Raw genomic sequence first — 23677 nt, forward strand, 5'->3', positions numbered from 1 at the left:
ATTTTGAGACTCCTCGTCATGTCCGTGATCTCATCCGGGACCCCGAACAAACTTCGGTCACCAAAACACATAACTCATAATACAATTCGTCATCGAACGTTAAGCGTGCGAACCCTACGGGTTAAAGAACTATGTAGACATGACCGAGACACATCTCCGGTCAATAACCAATAGCGGAACCTGGATGCTCATATTGGTTCCTACATATTCTACAAAGATCTTTATCGGTCAAACCGCACAACAACATGCATCATTCCCTTTGTCATCGGTATGTTACTTGCCCGAAATTCGATCGTCGGTATCATCATACCTAGTTCAATCTCGTTACCGGCAAGTCTCTTTACTCGTTCCGTAATGCATCATCGCGCAACTAACTCATTAGTCACGTTGCTTGCAAGGCTTATAGTGATGTGCATTACCGAGAGGGCCCAGAGATACCTCTCCGATACACGGAGTGACAAATCCTAATCTTGATCTATGCCAACTCAACAAACACCTTCGGAGACACCTGTAGAGCATCTTTATAATCACCCAGTTACATTGTGACGTTTGATAGCACACAAAGTGTTCCTCCGGTATTCGGGAGTTGCATAATCTCATAGTCAGAGGAATATGTATAAGTCATGAAGAAAACAATAGCAATAAAACTAAACGATCATAATGATAAGCTAACGGATGGGTCTTGTCCATCACATCATTCTCTAATGATGTGATCCCGTTCATCAAATGACAACACATGTCTATGGTTAGGAAACTTAACCATCTTTGATTAACGAGCTAGTCAAGTAGAGGCATACTAGGGACACTATGTTTTGTCTATGTATTCACACATGTACTAAGTTTCCGGTTAATACAATTCTAGCATGAATAATAAACCATTATCATGATATAAGGAAATATAAATATCAACTATATTATTGCCTCTAGGGCATATTTCCTTCAGTAATGTGGTCACTGAAGACCATAGTCACAACCACAAAATCCTCATCATCCGATGATGAAGTTATTGAAAAAGAATTCCTCCCATTATCCATGGTACCTTGAGGGCGTGCCACGAGTGAAGAGCTTCGCACCTCTCCCGGGTACAAGCAGCATACCTATCGACGTGGAGGCGGCAGTGGAGCGAGACCGGCGACCATGGAAGCTAGGGGATGGCGTGGCTGTGGAGGTGCTATGACGGATGCGATGGGCTACTTTTTCTGTCCGTTTCGACCCAAACGGGCGCGTGGGGACAAAATGCGTCTACGTGTTGGAGTTACCCTGAGGTCAGAGTGAGCCGCTCACAAGAAGGAGAGGGTGTGGCTAAAGGCAGAAGAGGACACACATCGGATCCGACGCGAGTGCGTTGTCGTGGTTGGCCTGGCTTACCCAAGAGCCGGGACTACGGACATGATGACGATGGCGAAAATGACAGTGGTTTGACTGGCCTTAGAGTTCATTGCCTACTCCCATTCAGTCGTGCCTGCAGACATTAGAGCATCTACAGCCGAGCGCCTCAAACCCACCTCATACGCCCGGGCGGGCCGTCTAGTCACTGTCCATGTCGGTGTACAAAAATAGGGGCACACTTTTGTACCCCTTTACATGTGCACGGGCAGTCGGAGCCACGCCCACGACCACACCAAGCAGAACAGGGGAGGTGAGCCAAGGTAAGACCGAAGCCCAAGATAATCAAAGCAACGCCAAGTCCAAGACCACAAAGAGGAGAGGGACGAAGCAGGTTCCCCCGGCAAGACCCTTGCCGGGCGGCCTCAGCGGCCCCGGCAAGACCCTTGCCGGGACAGCTCGCCCCACACCAACAGAGCGAGCCACCCTTGAGCCCACGGCCCCCAGCGCCATCATCAACGTGGGGCCAAGGCTCGGGAAGGCACCTCTGAGGTGGCATGCAGATCTTTGTGAAGACATATTCAGGATCAGACGAGGATTAGAAGACGACGATCCTCGGCAAGATCCTTGCCGAGGAAGGCCACCAGACCCCCGGCAAGATCCTTGCCGGGGACGACAACGTGCCACGGCAAGACCCTTGCCGGGCCACCCAGCAAGGCCCTCGCCGAAGACGCCAGCGGGGCCACCGCCGGGCCCGCGCCAACCAAGCTTCCACCACCGTTCACATGCAGCTACCAGCCCAACCAGCTGGGCGAGCACCTGCGTGGCAACATGCAGTTCCTAGGCCAACTCATCGAGTGCCTGCGTGGCGGCATGCAGATCTTCGTGAAGGCTCCACCACCGCGCCACCTCAGCTGCCTGGCTGCCTACATGGCACCACGCACCTCACTGGCCGGGGCGCGTGTCAAGGCGAGGAGGAGCGGCGACGGACGGGACGGACCTCGCCCCCGTCCCCAATAAAGCAAGGGGACACCTAAGCTATGCATTAAATGCATCTTGTCCTGTAATACGAGCGATAAGCTCAGAGCACTGTACGCATTTCCACCTCCTGTGTGTCACTGTGGCAGCCCCTTCCAACTATAAAAGGAGGCCCATGGCATACTGGAGAAGGATTCGGCTCTTTCGAACCACGCACTGACCACAGCTAGTTCGAGAGCTCAAGAACTCTCAGAAATACACCCACCAAAGCAGGACTAGGGTTTTACGCATCCTCGCGGCCCGAACCTGGGTAAACGATCCTTGTGTTGTCTACTAGCCCTGCTCTCCTCGCAACCCTGCGCCCCGGCAACCGTAGTAGGGATTCTTGTGATCCCATAGGTGTCGTTCCACACCGACAGTCCAGTCGCAAAATTTTGACCCAGATGGGCTCCTCAAATGGCCCTCAAACGCCCGGGCTGACCGGCACCCCTCATATACAGCGAAAATATGGGGCGGATATGGGGGCGCCCGGGCCCGCCCGCCACATCAGATCCGGCCCACGCTGGCCCAACCCTACATATATTCCTCCCCATCCGCTTGTCGGACCAAACCCTAGCCACTTCACTTCACTCCACTCCCCTCTGCCACCCAAGCTCGTCTTCGGCGCCTTCCGACTATCTCCGGCATGGTGGGGCAGCGGATTCGAGTCCTTCACCTCTAGATCTGTCGACCCCGAGCTCATCCCACGCGACCCGAAGGAGCAGATGGATGCCCGGCTTGCGCTCTGCCGCGCCCGGGAGGAGGCCTATGCACGACAGCGCTCGGACTCCTTCCGTCGGGAATCCATTGCGTCCGCCTAAATGGCGCATGGATCCGGCGCTAGGGCAGCAGTCGCTGCCTCACCGGAGGCGGTGCGGTCTGTCTGGCGTCCAACGCGGTGGTGGACGCGCAACGCCTCCGTTGGCGCGCCGAGCATCGGGGCGCGCCATGGGCCTCGTCCGATGAGAACATGGCACGGCATGCCCGGCGTGCGAGACAACAGGCTTGGGAGGTGGCGGCAGCCCTCGCAGCGGTGGACGTCGGCGAGGCGGAGTCGCATTCTCTGGCGCCCCGTATGGCGCAACAGTCCGGGCGCCACAACCGCATCGTGGTGGACATCGACGGCTCGTCCCAGGACGGATCCATCGTCGTTCTGACGTCCACCGGCACCCAACGGGTTCCGCGCTCCGATGAGGAAGAGTAGGGCATGGGAGACGGCGGCGCCTTGAGTCCCGTGAGTCGGCTTGTGTCCCATGCCCTACTCTACCTTGCCGGCGACCGGGCCAACACTCTGAGGGGCGAAGCCGGCTGCCGGATATGGCCACGGCGGAGCCGGACGAACGGGGAGCGGATCCGGACGAAGCTCCGCTCAAAGATGGTTGCGTTGCATGTATTAATATGGATTTGATGTTTCTAATTTAAGGTATTCGGATGTGAAATGCATTATTTTAGGCGTGACCGGTCACTGTCCGCGGACGCGTCAGCGCGCGTTCATAGGCGTTTGAGGGGTCAGATTTGCCATGTCCGACTGTAGATGCTCTTATGGGGCATTCAATTGATGAGCAACATTGAAGATGCCCTTACGATAGGGAAGGCAACTCCCATTCTGGACTACGACCACTGGCTCTTCGCATGTATTGCATAAACTTGCAAGTTCTTCAATCAACTCTGGAGAGACCCATGAAATGAGGTTAAGAACATGATGCCCCGGTCCTGCTGGAAGTTGGCCATCTCTACACACTCTCCCGTGGTAACGGACGATGCATCATAGGGGCAGCCAGTAAGGTTCAAGATCAAAGAATATGGAGTTATCTCAGAGTGCACGCGCTGCCAACGATTCACTCAGATTCAGAAAGTATACCTGCATGTTCTTCTAATCTGACTTTCTCACACCATAGATATAAGCGTATAAGACGGTGGTTCAGATCGCGTAACATGTGCAGGTTTCAGATGATTGGATGCAACACCACTATCCAAATCTGGATCAATTAAGAAACCACTAAACAACGCCCGCGACTTGACACGAAGCCGGGCGCTAACTCAGCCTTTCATCGCCATCTGAAAAAACAAGGAAGAAACACTGACGACGCAGCATATGTACTTATGATTTTGTAGATGGCACTTGCATGTGCCGAGGAATGCGGTTGAGCAACAGCTCCCAATAATAATTCTTAGTATAAGCAAATATAATCCACCGGTTCAACGCGACGATCCATTATCACGCGCCACTAACCCGCACAACTCCCTTCCAGAATCATGCAGGGATCGAATGAGTGAATGCGGATAATTCAGAGAAGCTGCCGAGTCCGAAGCAAACTGCAGCAGGTTGGCATCTTCCAAATCAGTCTGAAATCATGCACATAGAGTTGACCGCGACAATTGGCTCGCACAGAGACAGAGCATTCACGACGACATGGCATGGTGGACTAATAATAAAACCACCAGAGAGGAACTAACAAGAAAACACACAAGGAAGAAGAGAGAGTCCAGAAACACGCTATTGAGATGCGAAATCAAGGTGAATTGGAAGCCATTCGGCGGCTTCTCGTCTTCGAACCATAGTTTTTTGTTGGCAAGAGAATGATGATCCAAGCATGTATGTATCTCTAACAGCCTTTTTTTTCCGGACCGGTATCTCTAACGGCCTCAAGATAGGTTTATAACTCCCTATCTCCTGGCCTGACAATCAGCAAGCATGGCTGGGACAATGGGATGGATGTGTTAACTCGTCTCCGTCGAGGGAAATATCGGTCATGCTATCAGCTCGTCCGGCAACGCCACGAACCTCGCTCGCTTCTGAAACATGGAAACGGAGACAAGATTAGACTTCATGAAGGGCGACAATTTTTACACGGATTTTGCATAACAGATGTATGTGTCAACGCTCAAAAGAAAACTTGTGGGTCTGGATTCAACACCACAAGACAATTTTAAAACACAACACAAAAATGATGGCCAGCATATGATTTATTTGCTTTTTTTTCTCTCATTCTACTAACTCTAATTTGTTTTTGTTTCTTTTTTCTTATTATTGTGATGGTTACTAACTCCAGTTGTTAAATACTACCGGTGTGTGAAAGAGGAAACCCGCACGAAAGTTGTGCGCTGCTTGCTGTGTAGGTTGTTTCCCGCAATGAGCGGAAAAGAGTTTCCCAGGTGTAGTGCGCCACTGAGACAGGGTATATGTTTTCTGCAGACAGCAGTACAAGAATACTCTTCTTGCCGCTGTACTGTACGCGGCATCTGATCTGACATTCGGCAGTTTCGCTAACCTTGCACTAGTGGTTAGTGGCTGCTTTTGTACTAGTACGGTGGTAACCAACCCAATGCACAAACCGAACAAAACCCAAGAATTCTACTACTCTAATGTACTCCCTCCGTCAGGAGAAATGGATGTATTCAAATGTATTTTAATTTTAGATACAACCATTTTTCATTTCTCCGACAAGAATTTTCGGATGAAGGGAGTAGTATACTTGGCATTGCTGCCCAAGATTTTTGTTTCTTCTTCTAGAATATCATTGCTGCCATGGGACGAATTCTACAGTACTATATATATGTGCTTGACTTTTTTGCTGTGCATCTCAACTCAAGTTGGAGGAGTGGTAAGAATGCAGATCTTGCTCTGAGTTGTGTGTCGAACGAATATACTAATTCATGTGGTATCACGCACTGCGCACAAGGGAACACGCAGTAATGCGATGCACGTGGAGAATGGATGGGGCTAATTGATTGATTTGAAGAGTAGGAGCAGTAATCAGTATTGGTTACCTCCTCCTTGGTGCCGGGCAGGGTGGGCCACCTCTGCGGCGTCTTGGGCGGCGCGCCGGTCGCCGGCTTGGGTACCATGAAGCCGGAGCCCCACTCGGGCGTGGCCGCGAACCGCGGGCTGCGCAGGATCCCGGGCGGCCGCTCGGGCGTCACCTTGGCGCTGCAGCCGCCGCCGTCGCCCACCGCGGCGCACAGCTCCATGATCTTGGCCGCCGCCTCGGCCGCGTCCCGGCTCTCGCCCATCAGCTTCTCCACCTGCGCCTTGGGGAGCCGCATCCTGAGCCGCACGGGGGTGCCTGCGCCGCCGCCGCCGCCCGCTCCCGCGAAGAGCGGGGAGGCGGGGGCGGACGCGGAGGCGACGCCCTGGAAGGAGGAGAGGTCGGAGGTGGAGCGTCGGGCGAGCATGAGCGACTCGAGCCGCTCGCGCGCGCCGACGCGGAGGTTGCCCGACCAGGCCCGCCTGGGCGGCCCCGCGGCGGGGCGGCGCGGGAGCGCGACGAGGAAGTAGAGCCGGCCCCGGCGCAGCGGCGCGTCGGGCGCGAGGGGGCGCGCCCGCGCGCCCAGCAGCTTGACCTCCTCCGCCTCCAGCAGCTGGAAGCCCGGGTGGTCGCGCAGCACGTCGGCCGCCGCCGCCGGCGGCTTCACCCGGAAGGACGTGCCGTCCAGCTGCATCACCTTGGCCCCCTTGCGCTTCGCCCCAATGCTGTTCCCCATCGCCCCTCCCTCTCCTTGCCGCCGGTGCGCGCGGGCGGACGGCGTCGCTGCCGGCGTGTTTTTGGTCTTGGTTCTTGTCTCTGCTCGGCTCTCTCGGGAGGCGCGGCCTGTGCGTCGTGATCTTTTGTTTTATGAAAGGAGGAGTGGTGGCGAAAGGTGGAGGGGTCAAAGGTGACGGGGGGCGTATTTTATGGGGATGCCGAGGTGGTGCGCTCGCCTTGTCTCTCTTGCGTTGCGTTTCCCGCTTTCGGATGCAGATTGCCGGGGCGGGGCTACTCCATTGCCGATGTAGCGTCCGTCTGCGTGTGAATAATTATCAAGCGCAAAGTTTCTGGGCAGCACTCACAGCAGGAGAGCCAACACGGAAACTCCACCATCATGGCATCATGGCAACTAGAAATACAGTTCTCATCAAAGTAAAGCGGTGGAACGAGGTGTGTCTGTCTCTGTGTGTGTGCGCGCATGCATGTGAAAGCGTTGGGATGAACGGAATCTGTGCGGGGGAATATCAGGAATTCAGGACCGGCTTCCATTGTGGTTACTCACGATCGTGGGTTGTCACAAGATCTGCGTGTAGTAACGTGTTGGCTTTAGCTCTTTGCCAACAGAAAATGCCCAACACTGCCCAACCGTGAACTGTAAAGCGAGCGGCGATAAGTAAGGTTCAAGTTAGTCACCCGACTTCCTTTCCATATCCATGATCGCCTTAATGTGAACGATCGATCGGCCACCGATCCGCTCCGGTTCTAGAATTAGAGTTAGAATTAGAATTGGAAATCTGGTTGGGTCGTTGGCTCTCGGAAGAAGCAAGATGCGGTAGTAACTACTCTAGGTGTGTATAGTATAGGTCAAGCCATAGATGGATCTCTTAAAGACACGATAAGAAGATGTCAACTGAATTCTGCGTCGGGGGCTGCATCTCACCGCTTCTCAAGGGACGACTCCTGTGCTGTGCTGTGCTGTGTGTGTCGGTAGGCTGATCAAGACGCGACTTCCACTGTCAAATCGATCCCCCTCTTTTGTCTTTTTCGATCCAGAGTAGTACGTAGTAGTAGTACTAATCTGGATCCTCCCTGCATACGGCGATCGGCCATTGTACGTGCTTCCATTTATGACGGCACTACAGTACGAGATCTGGCTTGCCTGCTCACTTCTCGCGGTGCACGTACAGCTAGCGCCTTCAAATGCATGCTACACTATATCTGGCTCCTTTGGTGGCTCGGTACGGCGGCCTGCGTACGTGATCGGCATAATAATCTTCGGTTTTCTGTCGCTGCCATGACAATCGCATGGCGCATCGCGTCCGTCGTCGCAAGCTGACACGCCCGGCGCTCATATTTTTTGGTCGAACTCCCTCTGACCGCACCATGAAAGCGAGCCATCGACGGCACGTAGCGGCGTCACGTCCCATGTCTCCAAGTGCACCACTGTTTGACCCTGACCCTTATAGTATGTGAGTATACGTCACAGCGGATGAACGCACGCACTCGCAAGCGACACGCACGCAGGCTCTCGCAACGGACGCTCTGAGAAGTCAAGTGTTCAGAAGAGACTACGCAGTTTCAATCAAGCTGTGGATGGAAAGAAAATCGCGTAGGTCCATGCATGTCATCGTCGGTTCGTCAGTGTCCATGCCTGCGTCACCCTTCTGAAATACTAAGTGTCACGATTACCGTATGGCTTTTCTAAACGGAATCGCTTTTGTTGCTGTCACGTCCCGTCCAGATGTGTATGCTCGCGACCTCTAACAAATTGGATTGGAACAGATGATGACGGTGGATAGGAGCAGAGTGGTATCCCTGCCACTGGAGTTCAATTCTCACACATAACAATGGTGCTTGCATTTTCCTCTATTTGTTTCAAGCCATCCAGCGATGTGCATTCAATGAGGAGAGACGTTCCATCAACTACGAAGGCGTGTGTGGCAACTTTGTTAATCTCAACATGATGTGCCGGCTCATTCTCTCGAAGATGCTCTCATAGAGGTAAGGTGTGTGTGCGTGCGTTCATGGGAGGAGTGTATGTGCATATTTATGAGCTTGTGTATTTGTACTATATTCAAAAAAAGGAACAGATGATGACGACGTGAGATTCATACCAACACTCGGTGCTGCCAAAATCTCTCGTCTTTGACAGCGGGCTGAGGAGACCTAGGAGAGCTTGCCAATCACAAAGGGGCGAAGACACCCAGGAGCTTCAAATTTGAGAACTTTTGGGCATCAATGCCCGGGTTCAATGAGGTGGGGCAAAAAGGCTTGGAATGAACACGTCCATCAAACAGAGCCTGACTAAGTCTTGCTTAATAGGCTCAAGAAGGCTTCGTCTCACTTAATGGAGTAGGGGCCTAATCTCCAAGGTGAAGACCCACCTTCACGCCGCCCTTCTTGTGATTCTTCGTCTCGATGTTACACAGGAAGACCGACAACTTCCCGCTGAGGAGCAAGATCTTCGGACGAGGCTTAAAAGAAGGGTCATAAGTCTTATCGTGATTGACAGGTCTAGAAAGAGGCAGTCTGCTAGGATCTCAAACTTGCGAGAGGGTCATGCAACACCAAATTCTTCCATCGTCGCATTAATGCAAGAAGGCGTAAGAACCACGTCCATAGGATGATCAAGCACCAGTCTGGTTGGGTAACCGAGCACGAGGCCAAGGAATCCATCATACATTACCACTTCTCCAAAGTCATGGGCAAGGGGCAAAGGAGCTTCAAGGACCTTAATTGGAGGAGCTAAACATTGCGCCCAAAGATTTACATCAGCTTGAGGCTCCCATAACCGAGGAGAAGATTCATGAGGCTATCAAAGAGATGCCAAGTGAAAAGGCGCTCGGGCCAGACGGCTTCACAAGAATGTTCTTCAAAAAGTGTTGGAACACCATGAAAGGTGTCATCATGAGAGTGGTTCATCTCTTCTTGCATACCACCAACCTCCATTGGCTCAACTCCGCAAATGATGTGCTCTTGCCCAAGAAAGATGGTGCGGAGGGGGTCCGAGACTATAGGCCCATTAGCCTGATTCACGCAATTGCGAAAATCATGGCCAGGGTGTTGTCCATCTGGTTAGGCCCTCACATGGATAAACATGTCTCCAATGCCCAGAGTGCATTTATCAAAAGGAGAAGCATCCATGACAACTTCATGTACGTCCGAAACCTTTTCCCGAGGCTCCGTAAGGGCAAATAACCATTGCTCCCCTTCAAGCTTGACATCCACAAGGCCTCTGATTTGGTCAAGTGGGAATTCATCATCGGCCTACTCCACAGGAAAAGCTTCCCAAGCAAATTCTGGAATTGGGTCACCGCCCTTTTATGTACATCCTCCTCACTGATCCTCTTGAATGGAGTGCCCCCCCCATCAAGCATGGGTGTGGCCTCCGACAAGGGGGGCCCTCTCGCCCCTCCTCCTCATCATATTAATTGACCCACTACAACAAATCCTTGAATGGCGACGTGAAAGGTCTTTCTCCATACAATTCGTGGAAGGGGTAGCATTATAAGAACCTCCCTCTATGCGTACGATGCAGCGGTGTTTGTGTCCCCAATAAAGAGAGATACTGACAACCTGGCAGTGATCTTGAGAAGCTTTGGTGATGTCACTGCTCTTTGCACCAACTTCCACAAGAGTTCGGTGGTGCCCAATCGATGCAACCATCTTAACTTAGACCAAATTCTTCAAAGCTTGCAAGCAACTAGGACTACATTCCCCATGAGATACCTCGATTGGCCTCTTTGGCTTTGGAAACTCAAAAAAGGGGACTTGCAATTCTTAGGAGACAAGGTGGCCGGAAAGTTGGTCACTTGTGAAGGTCAAGGCATAATTACCATTGGCAACACGGAGTTGGTCAAATCCGTCCTCACCTCTTAAGCGATCTACTTCATCACTCCTCTTGCATTGCACCGAACATGCTTCTTAATGTCAACAAGCTTGAGAGGGCTTTTCTTTGGTCTGGTTCCAATAAAACCACCGAAGCCTGGTGCAAGGTGAACTGGGGCATTGTTTGTCATTCTAAAGGATATGGTGGAATTGGGGATCTCAACATTGCAAGGGCCTCGAGATTGTGATGGTCGTGGTATGAATGGAAGGAGTCGACTAAGTTGTGGGTGGGTATGGGAAACCCATGCGATGAGGATGAACTCAACTTCTTTTGTGCCTCCACCACCATCAACGCTGGCAATGGGACGCGTACCCCCCTTTGGGAATCCCCATGGCTTATTGGTCGCAAGACGAAGGAGATTGCACCACTCATTTTTTAGGTCTCATCAAGGAAAAAAATGGAAGGTTTGTGAGCCACTAAAGGAAGTCGCTTGGATCTTCAAGATCAACCCTACTACCATGGTCTCTGTTGAGCATATGTGGCAAGTCTTCACCCTATGGATGCTTGTACATGACTTCCAACTAAATGAGCAAGCTGATGATGGTATCGTTTGGAAGCACACTTCACTACAAAAAAAGACACATCCGTGACATTATGGCCCGAACGAAAACTTTTTCTGTCATGGCTATTACACATCTATGATGATAATTGTGACAAAAACACGTATCATCACAGATGTGATGGGCTCCAACTTCTATGACAAGAAATCATGACAGAAATTGGGTGTTTCGTCCTGGGCGGGCAGGAGATGCACCTGCATGACATTCTTTGGGTCGTCCATGACGGAAAAATCATGGTAGAAGCGAGGGCGAGGTAAATTTTGTGGAGTTCCCGGTTATGGTGGGTGGTCGGGGCCGAGCAATACAGTGTGGTTTACGCGTTTTTCTGGTACGTAGGCGCATGTGTGTACGAGGTGTTGGCTTTAACTGAACCCGAGGGAGGCGTTCGCTTACTGAACCTAAGTGATTGCAGTAGCTACGTTACTGAGCCCGAGCGATCGATCCCTTAGCTGTAAACTGAACCCGAGCGTGAAAGTGCGTTATATCGACTAGAGGGGGGTGAATAGGCGATTTTTATGAACTCTTCACTAAGGAATTTGCGGGTGAGGAAATCCCTTAGCGAAGAACTACTTGCAGCGGAATAAGTACTCGGATGTAAACGTAACAAAACACAAGCATGGTCATCATGATGAAATGAAGACAAACACAGAGTACAGAAAGCGTAAACACAAGATAACACAGGAAGAAGACAAACAGACTGAAGAAATTGAACTGAGGAAATTGAGAAAGTCTTCAGTCAGAGTCTTCAAACACAGATATGAACAAGCACACAACACGGTTATGAGGAAATGAAAGAGTTGAGGAAATAGAACCAGTAAGCTTGGTGAAGACAATGATTTGGTAGACCAGTTCCAACTGCTGTCTCAGTTGTACGTCTGGTTGGAGCGGCTAGGTATTTAAACCTGAGGACACACAGTCCTCACCGTATTCTCCTTGAGCTAAGGTCACACAGACCTCGCAATCACTCGTGGTAAGTCTTCAGGTGACTTCCAAACCTTCACAAACTCGGTCACTCGGCGATCCACAATTTCCTCTTGGATGCTCTAGACCATGACGCCTAACCGTCTGGAAGAAGCACAGTCTTCAAAGGTAACAAGCGTCGGATCTACGCAAGATCAATCTCTTCGGTGATGCTCAATCACGGGTTTGTAGGTGTTTGGGTTTGGGTTTTCCTCACTTGATGATTTTCGCTCAAAGTCCTCGGAGGATGGGATGCTCTCAAATGACAAGTGTCAGTTTCTCTGGGAGCAGCCAACCAGCTAGTGGTTGTAGGGGGCGGCTATATATAGCCTAGGGAGCAGCCCGACATGATAAGACATAAATGCCCTTCAATGATATGACCGTTAGGTGGGTAGATATTTTGGGACAGCTGGCGCATAGCACAGAAACGGTCGGAAATTTGAGTATCAAATTCCTTAGGGCTATCATGGTCCTCACTGTGTAGGCAATCCGCACTAGCGAATTCCTAACTCCTCAGTTAGAACAAATTCCTCAGAGACCAGAAGAACTTCGTCTCTGTCACTGAAGAATATGACTGAACTGTATGAGATTTCCAATGGCTTCACTCGAAGGGATTGGTAGGTGTAGGATTTTGAGTTGAGCATCACTTGGAATTTTTTCCTTAGTATTTCCTTGACCCCCTTTAACAGTACGGTGTTTCCTATGACTCAAGAAAGAGAAAATGAAACTATGAAAACAAAAGTCTTCATGCTTCATGTTCCTCAAATGGATACCTAGTCTTCAAGGTCACACCAATTTCTTCACTTTCAAAGTCTTCAGAAATCCAAAGTCTTCAGTCGAAGAACTTCATTTTTAGGGGTCGACTTTCTCTGTAAATATCAAACTCTTCATAGACTTATAGACCTGTGTACACTCATAAACACATTAGTCCCTTAACCTATAAGTCTTCAATACACCAAAATCACTAAGGGGCACTAGATGCACTTACAATCTCCCCCTTTTTGGTGATTGATGACAGTATAGGTTAAGTTTTCAACGGGGATAAACATATGGAGTGTAAATACTGATATTGAGGAATTGGATTGCAAGATATAGAAGATCCCCCTGAAGATGTGCATAGTGAGGAATTTGCTTTTGAAGCAATGCACACTTGAAGAGTAGAATCATGGAGATCTCCCCTATATCTTGTAATTCATACACGCATTTGACATAATATATGAAGAATTTGAAATGTATGATGAAATATGGTGACTGATGAAATTCAACATGCGCGCATAAACATTAATGAGGAATAAGCATGCAGAAAAGCTCAGCAAAAGTACCAGGCCACCATAGAGTTTAAGTTTACAACTCGATCCAGCAAAGTCTTCAAAAGAATGAGAGTTGTAACTTAAGAAAAAAACGCCCATATAAGATAGACCCGCTTGAAGACTAACTCAAATTTCTCCCCCTTTGTCATCGAATGACCAAAAGGATCGAAAAATGAGGACTAACGCCCCTGAAGAATATCATGTTGATGGAGGAGCGCCAGCGTTGTTGGGGTCGTTTGTTGTTGTAGGGCCTGCCGCAGTATCGTCCAAGTCTTCATACTCGTCAGTGTTGCGTGATGAGGAACAGGAGCTGGCCACCAAGGAAGGAACCTTGACCTTCTTGTATTTCTTCGATGGAGGTGCAGACCAGTCAAAATCCTCCTTGAGACCCATTTGCTTCAGATCTTCTTCACCATATAGATGTGACAGAACAGCCCAGGTGCGACCGAAGATTTCATGGAGGTAGTAATGGTTTTTATGCACTGCATTATGTGTAGCAGTTGAGGGAGTCCTGGACTAAGGGGTCCTCGGGCGTCCGGCCTGTTATCTATGGGCCAGACTAATGGGCTGTGTAGACATGAAGGCCGAAGACTGCACCCGTGTCCGGATTGGACTCTACTTGGCGTGGAAGGCAAGCTTGGCAACCAACTATGAAGATTCCTTCTTATGTAACCGACTCCATGTAAACCCTAGATCCCCTCAGTGTCTATATAAACTGAAGGGGATAGTCCGGAAAGGACACCGCATATACTCATTACCATAGTCATAGGCTAGACTTCTAGGGTTTAGCCATTACGATCTCGTGGTAGATCAACTCTTGTAATACTCATATCCATCAAGATCAATCAAGTAGGAAGTAGGGTATTACCTCCATAGAGAGGGCCCGAACCTGGGTAAACATCGTGTCCCCCGTCTCCTGTAACCATCAATCCTAGACGCACAGTTCGGGACCCCCTACCCGAGATCCGCCGGTTTTGACACCGACATTGGTGCTTTCATTGAGAGTTCCACTGTGCCGTCGGCAAAAGGCTCGATGGCCCCTTCGATCGTCAGTAATGACGTTGTCCAGGGAGAAACCTTCCTCCCCGGACAGATCTTCGTATTCGGCGGCTTCGTACTGCGGGCCAACTCGCTAGGCCATCTGGAGCAGATCGACAGCTACGCCCTTGGCAATCAGGTCAGATTCGGGAGCTTGAATTACGTTGCGGACATCCATGGAGACTTGATCTTCGACGAATTTGAGACCGCGGCAACTGCTCCCCATCGCCCCGATGAACATGACTTAAGTCTGTCATCAGACCGCACCCAGGAGATGGTTCCTATGGCTACAACGGCCTTAGAGCCAAAGCAGATCGGGCCATCCAAGGCCGCAGAGTCCACGGCGTTGGAGCCGCACATGGACGCGACGCCCCGCAATATTCACTTTAATGGAACTTTGGACTTGTCTCCGGCTATAAGTTCCGGACTGTGTACGCCCGCGGATACCGAGCTAGATCGGTCATCGATCTTCGAGTTGAGCGCGTTTTTCAACACTCGCCTTTGGGTGACATGCTAAAATCTTTCAAGAATTTGTCCTTGGAGAAGGACTCATGGCCGAACTATGTCCGGTTCGAGCTAGAAACGGATGACGAGGAATCTTGCTTCCCACCCGCCACCCACTTCATAGCCACTGTCGATGACTTAACCGACGTACTTGACTAGGGCTCCGAAGACATCGATGGTACAGACGATGATGCCAATATGGAGCAAGGCCAATACCCGCCATTCACCGGACGATGGACGGCTACCTCTTCGTATGACGTGTACATGGTTGATACACCCAAAGGATCTGGCGATGACAAGGAGAGCCAGATGCGAATAAAACCTCTGAGACGCAGTCTAAGCGCCGACGCCCCAAGCGCCGTTCTAAGCCTCGTCGCTCAAAGGACGACAACACTGGCACCGGAGAAAATAGTACTCGAGGCGACGCCGAAAACAATGAAGACCCCACCGGAGCTACATCCGAACAGGAGGAACACGGCGACAGGCAAGACAACCCTGATGAATAGGCTGTAGAAGAAGACTCGGAGGACGATAGTTACCGTCCACCCTCCAAGGAGGAGACAAGCCTCGGCAACGAAGACTTCATCGTGCCTGAGGATCCCCTGGAGCAGGAGCGCTTTAAGCTCCAGCTCATAGCCACTGGAAGGAGCCTGAAAAAGAAACAACAGCAGCTTCAAGCTGAACAAGATCTGCTCGTCAACAGATGGACCGATGTCCTAACAGCCGAAGAATACGGCCTCTAGCGCCCAACCAAGAACTATCCGAAACGCAGGCTGCTACCTCAATTCGACGAGGAGGCGCCAGAGCACATATCTCCCTCGCGTAATGCGGAACGACCACCACGTGGTCGAGACAGGGCGGCCGAACGGCCACCCCGCGGTCGGGACAAAGCGGCAACTCAGGCCGAACAGCAGCCGCCCCCACCGCCCCGAAAAAATAGAGACGGAAGAGCTCGGGGTCACACGTACGACCTCCGGCAAATCCTGGATAGTAAAGCAGGACATACAAGATCGATCTATGGATCGCGAGGGCGCGCCCCGAGGCACGACGACGACGGCTATCTATTCGGACATGAGAAACCTAACTACGCCTGGGCCGAATGCCGCAGACGGACTCCATCAGAGCTACGCCGCGATGTGGCCCGATACAGAGGTGCCGCACACCCTCTCTGCTTCACAGATGAAGTACTGGATCACGAATTCCCTGAGGGGTTTAAGCCCGTCAATATCAAATCATACGACGGGACAACTGATCCAGCAGTGTGGATCGAAGATTTTATTCTCCACATCCACATGGCCCGAGGAGATGACCTCCACGCCATCAAATACCTCCCATTAAAGCTCAAAGGACCAGCTCGGCACTGGTTAAACAGTCTTCCTGAAAACTCCATCCAGCTGGGAGGACTTGGAAGAGGCCTTCCTTGACAACTCCCAAGGTACGTATGTCCGGCCACCCGATGCCGATGACCTAAGCCACATAGTTCAACAACCTGGAGAATCAGCCAGAAAATTCTGGACTAGGTTCCTAACCAAAAAGAACCAGATTGTTGACTGTCCGAACGCCGAGGCCCTAGCAGCCTTCAAACACAACATCCATGACGAATGGCTAGCACGCCACCTCGGCCAAGAAAAGCCGAAGTCTATGGCAGCCCTTATGGCACTCATGACCCGCTTTTGTGCGGGTGAGGACAACTGGCTGGCTCGTAGCAAAAACACAGCCAGCGAGGCAGGCCCCACCGAGGCCAAGAATAGCACCGGCAAGCTCCGGCGCAATAGACACAAACGCCAAAGCAATGGCGACAACGCCGATGACACCACAGTCAACGCCGGATTCAGTGGCTCCAAGTCCGGCCAACGGAAGAAACCCTACAAAAGAAACAACGAAGGACCTTCCAGCTTGGACCGCATACTCGATCGCCCGTGCCAAATTCACGGCACCCCGGATAAGCAAGCCAATCATACCAACAGAGATTGTTGGGTCTTCAAGCAGGCCGGCAAGTTAAATGCCGAAAACAAAGAAAAGGGATCACAAAGTGAGGACGAGGATGAGGAGGCCCGGCAGCCGAACACCCGGGGGGGGGCAGAACCCCCCCCCCCCCAAGTCAAAACAGTGAACATGATATACGCCATGCACATCCCCAGAAAGGAACGCAAACGGGCACTCAGGGACGTCTATGCGGTAGAGCCAGTCGCCCCAAAGTTCAATCCGTGGTCGTCATTTCCAATCACCTTCGATCGTCGAGATCATCCGACTAGTATCTGCCATGGCGGTTCGGCCACACTGGTCCTGGACCCAATCATCGATGGATTCCACCTAACACGAGTCCTGATGGATGGTGGAAGCAGCCTCAACCTGCTGTACCAGGATACAGTATGGAAGATGGGCATTAATCCCTCACGAATCAAACCAACAAAGACCACCTTTAAAGGAGTGATACCAGGTGTAGATGCCCGCTGCACGGGCTCAATCACGCTGGAGGTGGTCTTCGGTTCTCCGGACAACTTCTGAAGCGAAGAATTAATCTCCGATATCGTCCCCTTCCGCAGTGGCTACCACGCACTGCTCGGACAAACTACGTTTGCTAGATTCAAAGTAGTGCCACACTATGCTTATCTCAAGCTCAAGATGCCCGGTCCACGCGGCATCATAACAGTCAATGGCAATACGGAACGCTCCCTCCGAACAGAGGAGCACACCGCCGCCCTAGAAGCAGAAGTACAAAGCGGCCTTCTCAAGCAGCATCATAATCCAGCCACCGAGCCCCTGGACACCATCAAGAGGGTCCGGACTACACTGCAACGGGACAACGCCGCTCGTCAAGAGCTCGACTAGCAATTTGGCCTCCGTCCCAGCCCCAATGAGGTAGTGGCATTTGTACCACGCGTACACAATTACGCACTCAAAATTCCATGGACGTCGACGGAGGCACAAGATAACCCAGGGTCTACAGTTCGATCAGACCGACCCCGGACACAAATACCTTCACTTCCTCTTCTTGTTTCAGGCACCTTTTTCTACGGGCTTGATCGCAGGTCCTTTAGGAGGATTGGCATACAATGGAGGCAAGCAGCACAGGTGTGTAGGGTAACCTTTATACGCCCTTCTTGACGATATTCATACTTATTTCTTAAGACCCGCACGCCGCGCCCTATTGATTCCGTCATGTTAAATAGCCGGATACTTCTCGCACCATCTGTACAAGATACGCCTTGACGTATCCATCCAGTTATAATAAAAATGGGGCTACCTGCCGCCCCACAATACGGCAATACAGTCCGAACACTTCTTATATAAGTTTGGCACCCCGAATTCAGCATTATATGCATTGGCTCCGAATCATGTCTTTGGTCAATAGTTGGGTTGCTCGGCTCCTGTGCTTGCTACCCTACGTTCCGCTCTATCGGCTAGGGTAGTAAAGGGAGAACTACTGCGATTGTGCCCTGGCCTTGACCGGATGAGCACCTCAATAGAGAAAGCCGAAAACTGACTGTCATGATACGGCGAGAGCCGGTCAGCTGCTCGAGGGTCACAAAATCGTTGGAGATTTTTTCCGCGTCATGCGAAGGATCGGCACTTCCCGATCAGATGCTGACAGCACCCTGGATTGGACCAGGGGCTGCGCACTTGCTTAATTATAAAACTCCTATGGCTAAGTGAGGGCGTTTAAGCCGTACAGTCCGATTGCCTTGTTCGTTGAGCTAAACAACTCCTCCAAAGGACCATATAATTGGATCAAGATTGTTTAGAATCCATCCCGAACTACTCTGTACTATCTATGCAAGGGCAGAAGCCGACGACTGGCCAACCCTCAGATTACAAATAACACGGCCGCACAGGAGGAAACAATTAAAAGCATAATCAAATTATTTCACAAACACTGGCTTTGTTCCCATAATACAAGGCAAAGGCAACATGAATACATTTATTCAAATACAATGTCCTGCGAACATTGCCCCGCCACGAGTCGAGACCCCTCTACGACATCCGCGAAATATCGCTCGGGCGTGCGGTGCTCCTTGCCCTCCGGCGGCCCGCTGGTAACTTCAACAGCGTTCATCTTCGCCCACCACACCTTGCAGCAAGCGAAGACCATACGGGCACCTTCAATACAGGCGGAGCGCTTGATGACATCCAGCCGCGGACAGGCCTCCACCAGATGCCTCACGAGTCTGAAGTAGCTGCCGGGCATAGCTTCGGCTGGCCATAGCCGGATTGTCAAATCCTTCATGGCTAGTTCGGCCACCCTGTGCAGCTCCACCAGCTGCTTCAGCTGATCGGTGAAGGACACGGGATGCTCTGGCATCGCGTACTGCGACCAGAATAGCTTCTCCGTAGAACCTCCTCCTTCGGCTCGATAGAACTCTGCAGCGTCTGAGACGCCGCGTGGTAGATCCGCAAAAGCCCCTGGGGAACTCCGAACCCGGGTTAGCAAAAGGTATTGCTTCTCTGCATACTTGCTTTGCATCTTAAATGCCTTACCCGCCGCGATCTTCTTGGCCTCCTGGATCTCCTGGAGGGCGGCCTGGGCCTCATTCCGTGCGGCCTCCGTGCTCTGAAGAGCCTTGGTGAATTCGGCCTCTTTAGCCGACGCATCATTCTCCAACGTCTCACATTTTTTCACCGCATCTTGAAGCTCCTGCTGGACTTCTCTGACCCGGGCCTTGAGCTTCTTACGAGCGGCCTGCTGCTGGACAGCTTTTTCCTCGGCCTCGCCTAAGGGTTTCCTCAGGGCCTCGACCTCGGTCACGGCTCCTACACATATTACGACACTACAGTCAATATACATCGCCTATGCTTTCCGAACATACAGCAAGTCGTTATTCACCTTGCTTCTCCTGGAGCCGAACCCTAACCTCGCTGAGCTCGTTCTCGGTCCGCTCCAGCGTCTGCCTCAATTCAGAGACTTCGGCAGCATGCGAGGTTGCGTCCAACAGCGACACCTGCTTGTCCATACATGCTTCGTTAGTCTCCTACAATAGATCCTCTGTCCGGTTCTTCTAGCCGAACACCGGACAGTGTCTCAGGGGCTACTGACTACAGGGGTTTTTTCTCTTTCTACGACACTTACCTCGAAACCAGTCAACAGGTTGCTGCAGGCGTCGTTCAGTCCACTCTTGGCGGACTGAACCTTCTCAATCACCACGCCCATAAGGACGCGGTGCTCGTCCATAATGGAGGCACCTTGTAGCGCCCCCATCAGGTTGTCCAGCGCCCCTGGATGGACAGGGACAACCGGCGGAAGCGGCGCACTCCCTCCTTCAAAGGGGGTTGCTCGCCCGACTCCGGAGCCATATGGGTCTCCAGAATCGTATTCGGCTGACGGCCAAACTGGATGCGGCCCTCTTCGCCAGTCTCCATGGGGATCATCTCCTCCATGTGTCCGGCAGTGGAGGCTTCGCCTCGTGGAGCCTCCCGGACAGCGTCCTGGGCTCCTCCCCGGTTCAGATCGGCCCTCCGGGACAACACTTCGGTGTCGTCCCTGGCCCCGGGGGAGTAAGCAGGCAGTGGTGACTGGCTCTCCATCTCCGACGGAGCCAACGAACCTTCAGATGAGGATCGCTGGACAAGGTCATGGGCCGGACTGCAATATTGTAGTTAACCATGTTAAAATAAAGAGAAAGGGCTGGATGTGCGCACAAATAAGTCATGTCACTTACGATGCGGCCTGGGGCTTAGCGCGGGGCCGTCGTTCCGGACTACTGTCAATGTCCCACGCGATATTAACCGCTGGGGCGCCCTTCCCCTTCTTGGGCGCCTCCGCTTCCGGATGTGCCAAGGCCGCCCTCTTCTTCTTCTCCTGAGGAGGAGGGTTGTTTTGTTCCTCCTCCCCCTCTTCCTCGTCATTTTCCTCGGGGACGGAGGAATGGGCCTCGTCGTCTTCGGACGTCGCGTCCGAAGTGCCCTTGCGACGGCGGCCGCTCTTGGCCCCCTTGGCCTTCTTCTCCGGCGCCGTATATGGCGCCAGAACCAGCATCTTCGCCAGGCGCGGGATGACTGGTTCTTCGGGCAACGGAGCCGGACACTGGATCCGCTTCACCCTCTCCACCCAGTCCTGAGAGAGCAATACTAAAATCTCAGACGTCATCCCCGAAAACATTTAAGCTGGGAATACGCCAAAAGTAACATACCTCGTTGGCGGGGTGTTTGCAACTATGACCACGGTCTGAGTCCATGGGCGGTGGCTTCTCGTTGCCCTTAAAGAGCAACTTCCAGGCCCCTTCGTGAGAAGTCTCGAAGAGCCTCTTCAAGGTCTGGTGCTTCTTCGAATTGAAGTCCCACAAAGGGGCGGCTTCGGCGCTGACACGGAAGAATCCGGCGGACTAGCATCACTTGGATGACGTCAACGAGCTTGATGTTCTTGGTCACCATGCTTTGGACGCGCGTCTGCAGCGCTATCAGCTCGTCAGGAGAGCACCAATCCGGGCTCTTCTCGACCCAGGAGGTGAGTCGCATGGGAGCTGCGGAGCGGAATTCGGCAGCTGCGGCCCAGCTAGTGCCGCGAGGTTCTGTGATGTAGAACCACTGCTTCTGCCACTCCTTTACTGTCTCCACAAAGGTGCCTTTGGGCCAGGAGACGTTGGACAGCTTGCTCACCATGGCTCCTCCGCACTCCGCGTGCTAGCCATCCACCACTTTCGGCTTCACATTGAAGACTTTGAGCCACAACCCGAAGTGGGGATGGATGCGGAGGAAGGCCGCGCACATGACGATAAACGCCGAGATGTTGAGGAAGGATTTCGGGGATAGATCATGGAAATCTATCTCGTAATAGTACATCAGCCCACGGACGAAAGGGTGGAGTGGAAACCCTAGCCCGCGGAAGAAATGGGGGATGAATACTACCCTCTCTGTGGGCTCCGGCGTGGGAACGACTTGTCCCTCGGCCGGCAGACGATGGACGATGTCCTTCGCCAAATATCCGGCCGCCCGGAGCTCAGTAATGTCCTCCTCCTTGATGGAGGAGATCATCCACTTGCCCTGACCACCGATCCGGACATGGTTGCTTGAGTGGAATGGAGACGAGAACTTGGGCGCTGGAGCTTGAGATCGGAAAGGCGGAGGCAGAGAGAAAGCGTGAGGAGAGGAAGGAATCCTTATACCCTTATAAAGGCAACAAATATTAAACGCCTCCTCACTCGCCTTAGGATTCGCCTGTTCCCAAGGGCTATATAAACGGCACGGTTGGGTTACCCATGCCCGCATTGATGAGAATCCCGCAATAAGGGGACACGATCTCTGTTTCGACAAGACGTGCCAATAACAACCGCGTCTCGAAACGTGGGATAGCAGAAAAATGGTTCAAAATTATGACCGGACGGACATGATGTCGTGTTGAAAACAAGCTGTCAGCAGATTAGATTCGTACAAATATTATATTCTTTCTGCGGTTGTGTATGGTGTGCCGCAGATCCGGATATAGTCATCACATCCAAAGATTATCTTGGAGTTTGGGAAAAGGGGAACCTGCCTTGCAATGCCGAAGACAAATCTGCGCGCCGAACTCCTCGTCATTAAAGCCAGGTTTAGGGGCTACTGAGGGATTCCTGGACTAAGGAGTCCTCGGGCGTCCAGCCTGTTATCTATGGGCCGGACTAATGGTCTGTGAAGACATGAAGGCCGAAGACTGCACCCGTGTCCGGATTGGACTCTACTTGGCATGGAAGGCAAGCTTGGCAACCAACTATGAATATTCCTTCTTATGTAACTGACTCCATGTAAACCCTAGATCCCCTCGGTGTCTATATAAACCGAAGGGGATAGTCCGGAAAGGACACCGCATATACTCATTACCATAGTCATAGGCTAGACTTCTAGGGTTTAGCCATTACGATCTCGTGGTGGATCAACTCTTGTAATACTCATATCCATCAAGATCAATCAAGCAGGAAGTAGGGTATTACCTCCATAGAGAGGGCCCGAACCTGGGTAAACATCGTATCCCCCGTCTCCTGTTACCATCGATCCTAGACGCACAGTTCGGGACCCCCTACCCGAGATCCGCCGATTTTGACACCGACAGCAGTCATGTTGTGAAGAATGGAACCAAACTGACGCTTAACCCATTTATGGTTTCGATCCACCTTCTGACGAAGACTAAGAAGCAGCTCACGGTCAGTCATCACCCTTGGAGCGGTGGCTTGAGGAGTAGGCTTGGATGCATTGGCAGCAGAATCATGAGTGGCAGAGTCATCATTGGTGGAATAAGATCCAGCTTTGCGAAACTGACCATCCAATGGACGGATGCCTTCATCAATAATAGCGGGTGCCTTGCCCTTCTCATCAGCTGAGGAATATGTCCGCTTGAGGACTTCGATTGGGGTCAAGTAGCTGAGGTGATTCTGAAAATCAGCCTTGTAGTTGAGTGAAGACCTTGTTCTGAGGAATCTCATAATCCAAGGAGCATAAGGCTTCAACTCAAACGGAGAGAGTGCAACATTTGCCAGAGTCCTCATGAAGAAATCGTGATAGTTGACAGGAATGCCATGCATGATGTTGAATAGTAGATTCTTCATGATGCCAACAATTTCCTCATCAGACGAGTCGTGGCCTTTGATCGGACTCATTGTCTTCGTCATAATGCGATAGACAGTTCTTGGCACATAG

General features: G+C 51.8%; 1 protein-coding gene across 1 annotated transcript; it reads right to left on the reverse strand.

The window, feature by feature from the left end:
* Nucleotides 1–4796: 4796 nt before the first annotated feature.
* LOC123141757 (uncharacterized protein At1g66480) lies at nucleotides 4797–7168 on the reverse strand. The gene is made up of 2 exons (XM_044560834.1): nucleotides 6115–7168; nucleotides 4797–5139 (listed from the first exon to the last, which is right to left on the reverse strand). The coding sequence occupies exons 1-2, from the start codon at nucleotides 6826–6828 to the stop codon at nucleotides 5095–5097; spliced, it is 759 nt and encodes a 252-aa protein (XP_044416769.1). The 5' UTR covers nucleotides 6829–7168; the 3' UTR covers nucleotides 4797–5094.
* Between the last annotated feature and the right edge of the window lie 16509 nt (nucleotides 7169–23677).

This window comes from Triticum aestivum, chromosome 6D (genome assembly GCF_018294505.1).
Source record: "Triticum aestivum cultivar Chinese Spring chromosome 6D, IWGSC CS RefSeq v2.1, whole genome shotgun sequence".
NCBI lineage: Eukaryota > Viridiplantae > Streptophyta > Magnoliopsida > Poales > Poaceae > Triticum > Triticum aestivum.